Source organism: Oryza brachyantha, chromosome 1 (genome assembly GCF_000231095.2).
Source record: "Oryza brachyantha chromosome 1, ObraRS2, whole genome shotgun sequence".
Lineage (NCBI taxonomy): Eukaryota > Viridiplantae > Streptophyta > Magnoliopsida > Poales > Poaceae > Oryza > Oryza brachyantha.
Window position 1 is genome coordinate 30,494,225 of NC_023163.2, and position 9,309 is coordinate 30,503,533.

The following is a 9,309-nucleotide window of genomic DNA, read 5'->3' on the forward strand; positions in this document are numbered from 1 at the left end:
CGCCGACGCCTCGTCCACCGGCGTCCGGCGGCATTTCCTCGCCGCGGACATTCCGGATCAGACGGTCCAAACCCTGCCCATCACCGGCTTCCTCGCACGAGCGTCGCCGCTTCGGGGGGCCCGCATGCTCCGCCGCCGCCCGCCAGGACCTGGACTGGACTGGGAGGCGCTCCGACGACATGGCGGGGATGGTGAGGTGGGAAGAGAAAGAGTGACGTCATGATGGCATGGGCCGCGGCGGAGAAGCGTCTAGAAGCAGGCCCGACCCAGCTGAGCGTGTGGCCCAATTGCGGAGGGCAGCGGCGTGGGCTTGCCACGTAAGACAACGGCACCACCTGCTCCTCAACAGTATAAAACCCCCGAGGGAGGCAAGAGAGTGCAAGATGAGCGAAGGGTTTTGGAGGAGGAATCCAGCGATCTTTTGATCTTCTCTGCCCGGGTATGTTTCTATCTGTCATCTATGATCTATGGATTGTAGCGGCTTCTGGACTCCTCATTGTTCTTTTGTTGTTTACTTCTACTGTTTTTGATCTTCTTGTTTGGATCTTTTTTTTAAGGGTTTTTGGTTTGGATATTGGAAACGCATATCTAGAGTAAATCATGTTGTATTTTTCTAGACGTGGGAGTAGATCTGAAACATTAGCCATTATCGTTTTTTCCTTTTATAAGAGTTATTTATTGATTTGGATTGGACGGTTTTAATCTCTATCTTTTAGGCAAAGAGGATGTAGGACAGAGCATGTTCTGTTAGCAACTGAATTCACCATATCTAATCTTGTTAAATCATAGCTTTGTTGGATGGTGTTTAATTACCGTGACAACTCTAAACTTATTTAACTCTTAACTCTTAGCCTTCTACTATCCTTGTTTCATATTGTAAGTCTTACGTCATGAAACGGAGGGAGTAGCCCACGTATCATACACTCTACTCTCTTATCTAACTTTGCCTAAGTTTAGTTTATCATTCTATTTGCTAAAAAGTGTGGCAGGACAATGCTAAAGTTAGTCATCTTGTTCAAGAATATATCATAATATTTTTTCTCAACCAAACAAGCCATGTAATTGCATCTTGGCCTATTATTCATGCAACCAATTAAAATTGTGAGCCAATATGAATTCTTTGTTAAAATTTGAATTTTTGGTTGACTAAATAATTACATGCAAGTGAGAAGTAATGCTAGATTGTGCTGTGCAATTTGGATAAAATTTTTCTTTGCATCTCTTTGGTTTAAAAGCCTACTTGGTACATGAAAGCTAAGTTCAAACTTGAGTAAACTAGAGAGCCCATGTTAGGGAAACTAGAAGAACTAGATGAAAGAGATTGTTGGATTTGGTGACTATAAAAATTACTAATGTAGTAATGTGTTTGGTCTCCTACCAAACCTAGTTGACCCAAAATATTAGCTAGGTTTGATGGGGAAAACTTAACTTTGATATCAACAAACTAAATACTTCCTCTGTTTTTTATTTGACATTGTTGACTTTTTAGTCTAAGTTTGCTTATTTCTCTTATTAAAAATGTATAATTATTAATTATTTTTTATGATTTGATTTATTACTAAAGGAACTTTAAGAATAACTTATAATTTTGCATTTTTGCACAAAAAATGAATAAGATGGATGACCAAACGTAGATCTAAATGTCAACAACATCAAATAAAAAAACGGGAGGGAGTAAGTCTTTAATGCTCTTAATTCCTTTTGCTAATCATAAGAAAACTAACCTTCAATCGACTTGAAGATTCATTGAGGGTGGTGTATTCCCTGACTTCCATGGCTACAAAGCTAGTAATTTTGTTTGTTAGGTTTAGGCCCCATGCAATTCCAAAGAATGGGTGTTGACATGTTAGTCGATGATGATGGTGATGGTGGACGTGATAGTGTGGCAATCATCAAGATGGTAGAGCATTGTTAGTGAAGAAAATATGTTGGAAGATGATAGCATTGTGGTGATGTCTCTTAGGGTGGTGATAGAAGCAAGTAGCTAGATAAAGATATTGAGGCGGAGGGGACCCATCAGACCAGGTGAAGAGGGTGTAACCGTTGGTGGAAATATTGAAGAATTGTGCTAGAAGGAAGAGTTGGTTTGGAGACAAACAAGTCTAGCATTAAAGGGTTGGTTAGGGTTTACATATGACGTAGCAGGCTAGTCTAGGCCATTAGTTCCCCATCTAATGATCATCATGGAGGGAACAATGTATTATATAAGAATTTTTTATAAATTGTTATGGAAGATTATTTGCATGTAATTGGATTATTAAGAAAGTATCTAGCTAGATGACCGAAATATTCTTGTGCCTAAAGCGTCAATCACCCTATGAAGTTGTACAAGTTCAAAGCGTTCAAACTTGTTCTAATTAGTTACATTTATGGAGAACACATCCACATTAGAAAGCATGTTGTGCTTTCTCATGGAGTAAAATCTAAATCCCTGTTAACTTTTGTTGTCATGTGCAGTGATCTTGGAAATGTCAAGTTCTTCCAAGCAAAACGAGTTTGAAGTTGATCGCATCGAGCACTATAGATATATGATCTCTAAATTAATTGAAAATGAAGGATCTTTGTCCACACAAGTTTCGGGAGAAGTTCAAGATAGTATAACCCAAGATAATGCCAAAGAGGGTCAAGGCTTTGAGAAGTCCTTTCCGTTTGCAGAAGGAATTAGTGACCTTTCAGAGTTCAAAAAGGAGGGATTAAAGATTGTTCTTCATGAGGTTGTTTCATTCTTCGCAAATGCTGTTGAGAAGGTACAAACCATCACTCTAGGCTATTAACTTCTCGCATCTTAAAATGGGCATATAATCGGGAAGTGCAGAAAGTATGCTCCTTTGAAATAGTGTTAAGTTTTTAACAGAAAGCTTGTTGACTTACTCTCAATTTGTGTTTGTTGTCCTTATTTTCTAAGATGTGGTGGGAATGAAAAAATAGTATTGTTATAGTTTGTTTTACAAATTAAATTATAATTTGATAATACTTCCTCCGTTTCGCAATGTAAGACTTTATAGCATTGCCTAGATTCGTATAAATGCTAATGAGTCTAGACGCATGTATAAATTATATGCATTCATCAATGATTGAATTTATGCATGGCTAGAAAGTCTTACAATATGAAACGGAGGTAGTACATGTAATTCAATTATCCTTTCTAGTATATCTTTTTATATTTTTGGAAAATAATATCATTTTGTGAATGGAAGTAGTTTGCCAAAGACCTAGAGGGTAAAGTCCATTTTTGGCACTTTGCCTTTGCTCAAAATCCAGATAAATTAACGTTCTAGACCTTATTTGTTTGATCAATGTGATGATTGTTTAGGTTAATTCATGGTTTGAGACATAATAAGAGGTCATCTACATCAACAATGTATGTCTAGTGAAGCTATGAACTAAGAAAACCACCTACATTTTAAATGCCCTAGCCGACACCTCTAAGTGTTTGTAGGGTGAAGCAGGCATAGGTGCAAATCATGGGATGGGGTTGCAAATCTGCATTGGGTCAAGGTTGCCTCTTATGTGTTCCTCGCATTGCTAGCATGTTGATGTTCCCCCAAACTGCCTATTTGCCACCTCTTAAAATCCAAAGCACACTTGCTAGCCAAGTTATCACATCGGTTTGCACAATTTTCATGTTCTTGTACTAGATGTCACATACTCGTGAAGTTGTTATACCACGAGAGCAATTTACTCTAATAAATATTATATTAGTAGTATAAATGCACAAATGGATTTGTAAAATCCATAATGATGATAAATTGAACACCCATCGCCTATTTATACACATTCGTTGCTATGTTATCAAGTTCTTAAATATTTGTATTTCATGGCCGCAATGATTGTATCCACCTTAAGGTGATATACTATTCTTAGAAAGTGGAAGGGTAAAGTTTGTTTGTTTGCCTTCAACGTTTTCTCTAAGTCCTTTACCCTGAACTAAGAAACCCATTGTTGTTCACCCCTCAACCTTTGAAACCGCACCATGTTCCATAATGTATCCATTGATATTACACCAATCAGGCTCATGTGGATTATATTTAATGATGTGTACGAACTTAATTGGGTCAACATCAACGAAACTTACCTAATAGGAGCATGCAACTAAAAAAACTTTGCATCATCAACAAAAAACATTGTGGAATAGGTTCGTGTCTAGATTGGAAAGTCAAGGACTTGAGGTCTTGAGGGTGATAAATAACCTGACTTTGAGTTAAGGTGAAAATCGGAGTAGTTTGAAGGCCAAAAATTTAGACAGTCCTATAACTAGTACAACACCATTGAAAAACCAGGCAAACGACTAGCTGATGCCATCTAGAGTGTTGGTGAGAGTTGTAACAGAAATTGTTGACCAAACTTGTGTTTTTAACTGTGTAATGCTCAAAACTATATCAGATGCTTATAAAATGGAACATGGCCATCTTAGTTCAGTCATCATTGAACAGGTGAAACAGGATTACTATGCATGCTTTCTTTCCCTCCCTTAATAGAACCCAGTTTTTAAGGTTTATCCATCTTTTTGCCGGGTCGGCGGAAAGCCAACCAGGTTTATCCATCTTATAATTTTGAAATGTTGAGGGCACTGTAGAGGATATCAAATTTTCAGAGACCAGAAGTGCCTTCCCACGATAATTCAACAAATGCTGGAAATATTGTTTTTGTGATTTAAATTGCAAATGCTGCAAAACTAATAAAATATGTTAGGCAGCAAGGTTTATTTGGCAGCTTGTCATGTCAAATTATGTGGTAGCACAATGCATTTAGGCTATACAAAATCCATGCGGTGACTGTAAGAACATGTTCAGGAATTTCCTTACCAAGGCATTGACAGGCCCTTGTGGCCCTTGCAGGTCAGTAAAGAGATACGGGCAATGGAAGAAAATGGTGAAACACATCAAGAGGCTGTTAAGAAATTCTCTGCTGAGTTGTTGGAAAAGGTATGCTGACAGATTGTGTAGGTGAAATAGAGTGTCCTTTACTTACCAGCAATATCTCAAAATAGCTTATAAGAGTTTACAGGATTCAAGACATGTTTCCTTTTTCAGCTTGATAAAATGGCACGAGGTGTTGATGACATGCTGGACATATTGGCATCCAAGTGCAGGTAGCATATGGTGCATGTCGAATGAATGTGGATCAATGTTGGTCATCCAGACTTTATTTAGATATATGTTCTTGTAGTGTTTTAGGTAGCAAATCCTTCCCAAGCAATAAGTTCAGTCTCTAGCACCCGGTCATCTTTACCATCCAGCTCGCTGAATTGTTAAATGTTTGCAGATCTATGACCACTGCTGAGAAGCTTTAGCTCAGTGAGCGCATCCGCAAGCTTCCGGAAAAGGCTCTTGATCGTGTGGTGGAGATAATTGAGATGAGAAAAGTAGCAAATGAGTGTTCTGGCAAAATAACCTTCAGCTTGGCAACAATGGTATCCCACAGTTCTGTTTATTATTTGAAGTAGATATCAGAGATATATGTGGTCTGACATTTTGGCTAATTGTTAACTGCATTTCTGAAGTTGTCCATTGCATAGATTCACATGCCAAACAAAATGAAAACGCCGGATACTGTTTTGCTTGCTTTTATGTATTTCTTACATAAGGAGGTACTCTTTTCTCTAGAAAATGAAACTGTGTTATATGTTAGTATGTTGGATGCAAGAATCTCAAACCACAGGCACTGTTTTAGTTGACTTTGCACTTATATTTACTTATTCACAATTTAAAAAAGCTTCAAGCCTCGTATAGTCATATGTACCTTCATGCAATGCATTACATCACCATCTCTCCTGACCTCACCAAATTTTGTTTTGCTAAGATGATGCCTAGCGATGGCAACGGGTAAATACTCATTAGGTGTTAGTACCCTAGACTCATACCCACCAGTAAAATTTCATATCATCAAAATAACCATATCCGTCACGGGTAAAAAAATTTCTCCATACTCATACCCGCTTAGTTAAACCTTACCCGTCGGGTTACTCATATACCCGCAACAGTTTAAAATAATCTAAATTACATAGTTTCCATATAGTATATTACAATAGACACTAGATACTAAAGACATTATACATTTATATAATGTAGTGGAAAATATATGGATGGTTTAAATACCTAGGTTTTGTTTAATTGGGCTACGCTAATTTGATATTGGACCATGACGTGTATTTAAACTTGTAGGTATTTATTACCCATGGGTAAACGGGTATGGGGATCATAAGAATGTTTCCATACCCGCGTACCTATCGGGTGAAGGTATTTGCCGGTTACTTACCCACGGGTAATATATTTATTTCATATTCATACCCTAATAAAGTAAATACCCATCGGGTCTCGGATCGCGGGTCCCTGTTGCCATATCTAATGATGCCACTTTATGGAGATTGTACTACTGCGTGAAAAATGCGCTAGAAGCAAACGAGACCTGAACCCTGAATTCACTGCAACTGACTTGCTGCACTGTATGAGCTATTATGATCCAGTTTTACCGCCTGGAGGAACTTTTTGCATAGAGCTTGTTGCCAGCAGTTAGAACATCTGCATATTAAGGTCCTGAGATTGAGAAACTAAGCACCAGAAACGGCATCAAAGTGACACCCGGAGTAAGCAATTGTTTTCACTCGCCACAATGTTCAAGTCAATCAACTATAAAACACTTGCACCCTTAATTTCGCTTTTGCTTATACTTATAAACCAAAATTTTTAAATTTTTAATCATAAATTTAGAGTTGATTTTTGGTTTTTTCTATTATAGTTTTTTTTCAACCTTAGGATTTAGATAGATAAAAACACATATATAAAATTTATATTTATCAATTATTTTTTATTTTTAAATGTATCGTTTGGATTTTCGTTGAAAATCCTCTATCTTGTCTCGTTTCCTCGTACTGTCAAGTCAAATGTTTATCCAGAATTTTCAGCACTACAAACCCTTTTGGCTTCAATCAATCCTCAACTGTAAGAGATATACTCCCATCGATTTTCCATTGATGCTTTGCTGAATGATTTGATAGCAGGTCCAAGAATGCGTGAATCAAGTTCTGTGGCTGCGCTCCTTTGCACTGCTAAAGGTAGATTGTAGATTATAAATCGTTTTTCCGCATGGTTTTTAAACCGCTAATCAGGGTGTTTTGCGAAAAAATTCTTCATAAAAATTTATCATATCATCTTTCTAGAATAGATTTTTAAATTTATAGTAATTAATTTTATCAGTTATATCATTAAATAATTATCATAAAATTATATAATTTTTCATCTTGCAGTCACCAAAAGAAGAACACCGCCATAAATACATCATTGCATAGTTGAATTACATTGCATCAAATCGGTGATCATTGACGAACGCATCAATCAAATCGCACTGCTCTTCACTTTGCTTTTCTGAAAGGCATATGACATGATTTGCACTATAGATAATGCATATTGGATGGATTGGATTGAGAGTAAGATATCAGAAGGATACGATGTGGCTTTAAAGCATATTCTTCTACTGCACAAACAGGGATCTTTCGTATCATTAGTCTACTATTTCAATGCCATTTATGTCATTATGTTTTTCTTCAAAAATGATTGTTATTATGTTAACGATTTTTGCTGTGTCGCCTCTTGCACATTACTGTTTTTTAAAAAATGGATAACGAAATAATTCCGTTGACTGATTCATGCGCTGCTGCCCTGCTGTGCACGCAGCCTACGCCGCTGCCTACCTATGGATTGAGATCCTGTGACATTATATCACTACCATTACAATCACAGAATCATTATAATCATTATCACTGACGCACATATCAGTGCCTATAATGGTATTATCATAATAGTACAGGATCCAGATCCCTACTCGTGCTCTTTGGACCTACTCGTTAATTCATCCGGTGCCATCAATACAGTGGATGTCGTTGGGATGGGGAAATGACATGTCCCCTAGCAATATAGCATTTCCATTTTTCAAAAGCATAATACGACTTTCTTTTCGTTTCTGTTTATATTTCTAAACTAAAATTTTAATTATCAACCTTAAATCTAAAGTTGATTTAAGAAATTTTTTATAATACTTTATTTTTCTATAGTTTTAGATCGTTAAGAATATATAAATATATATATATATATATAATTTATTTATAATTTATTTTTTGTTTATAAATACTGTGTTTGATATTTTTGGTTAAAAAACGAAAGGATGACCCACTTCGAGACTAGCTTGTTTAGTTTGATGCAATCCTGAACCAATCAAAAGTGACATAATTTTAACGAAAGTTGGCTAGTTGCTTTCTGTGTGTGAGCAAAGTGCACTATGAACAATGGCATAGGCCCCGAAATTAGGAGCTTGTAATTTGTTTAAGTACATGTCGATTAGTTCCGATATATTTTAAGATCTCCTTATTCCATTGTTTTATTTAGCTGGGCCGACCCCAAGCCGGGGTGGCCTAATTTTCATTAAGCAAGGAGGATTTACGAAGTTCTGTGCAGAATCATTGACATGAGGCCGTCAATGGCAACCTAGTTCATCACATGACAAACCGGGTTGCAAGGCTCTAACCTAGGACAAAAATAAGAGATTGCTCGCTGTGTGTGATAACAACTCCCGCCATCTATCAGATGTGAACCTCGTCCTTGATGTCCTGTACCAAACGTTCTATTGTTTTGAATTTCTGGATGAATACTCTATCATTTCTTTCTTTTCACACCATCCAACAAGTCAGCTGAACCAATGCCAGTGGCGGAACTAGGTGTTGGACATCTATGGCTGGAGCCCTAGGCCGAGTTCCATAATCCCTTTAGTATCATATAAAATTATCATATTTTAAAAATAGTTAATATATATTAGTTTAGCTCTACTCTTTAATCTTTAAACTTTTCTGGTTTCGCCCCTGACCAAGGCGTCAAAATTCTGCCTATAGTGTTTCCGACAACACCTTCGTGCTTGTAACTAGGGGTGGACAGAAAGCTCGTGGCTCGTTAGCTCGCTCGACTCGGTTCGTTTCTTTTTTCTAACGAGCCGAGCTAGCATTTTAGCTCGTTAGAGATAACGAGCCAGCTCGAGCTGGCTCGTGAGCTGCTCGCAAGCCTAACGAGCTAGACCAAAGACACAAGATTCACCGGCGTTCATTGATTTCACCCTGGAATGCGTGTGTTCAGTACTTTATAAGTTCACCATATAATTTGTTGGTTCAAACTTTAATATTTAAATACAATTTCATATGATTTGCATGTTTGAAATAAAGTTCATTTGTATAACCTATTAAAAAATTATTTAGGTTAACTTTTTATGCATGACTCACGAGCCTAACGAGCCAACTCGAGCTTTATATTCGTTATGATAACGAGC

General features: G+C 37.2%; 1 protein-coding gene and 1 long non-coding RNA gene across 2 annotated transcripts; both read left to right on the forward strand.

The window, feature by feature from the left end:
* Positions 1-203: 203 nt before the first annotated feature.
* On the forward strand, positions 204-5,702 carry LOC107304930. Its single transcript, XM_015841050.2, has 5 exons — positions 204-439; positions 2,458-2,747; positions 4,839-4,925; positions 5,034-5,092; positions 5,266-5,702. Exons 2-5 carry the CDS (start codon positions 2,469-2,471, stop codon positions 5,291-5,293), a joined length of 453 nt encoding a protein of 150 aa, XP_015696536.1. The 5' UTR covers positions 204-439; positions 2,458-2,468; the 3' UTR covers positions 5,294-5,702.
* Positions 5,703-6,410: 708 nt separating this feature from the next.
* Positions 6,411-7,581, forward strand: LOC107305097. Its single transcript, XR_001551174.1, has 3 exons — positions 6,411-6,586; positions 7,001-7,054; positions 7,247-7,581. It is a non-coding gene; the product is annotated as an uncharacterized LOC107305097 (long non-coding RNA).
* The last annotated feature ends 1,728 nt before the right edge of the window (positions 7,582-9,309 follow it).

Bases quoted from the DNA above. Each gene is read 5' to 3' on its own strand.
- LOC107304930 (XM_015841050.2), top strand. From the start codon at position 2,469: ATGTCAAGTTCTTCCAAGCAAAACGAGTTTGAAGTTGATCGCATCGAG. The intron at 2,748-4,838 runs GTACAAACCATC...TGGCCCTTGCAG, and splicing joins TCGCAAATGCTGTTGAGAAG to GTCAGTAAAGAGATACGGGC. The intron at 5,093-5,265 runs GTAGCATATGGT...AAATGTTTGCAG, and splicing joins ATATTGGCATCCAAGTGCAG to ATCTATGACCACTGCTGAGA.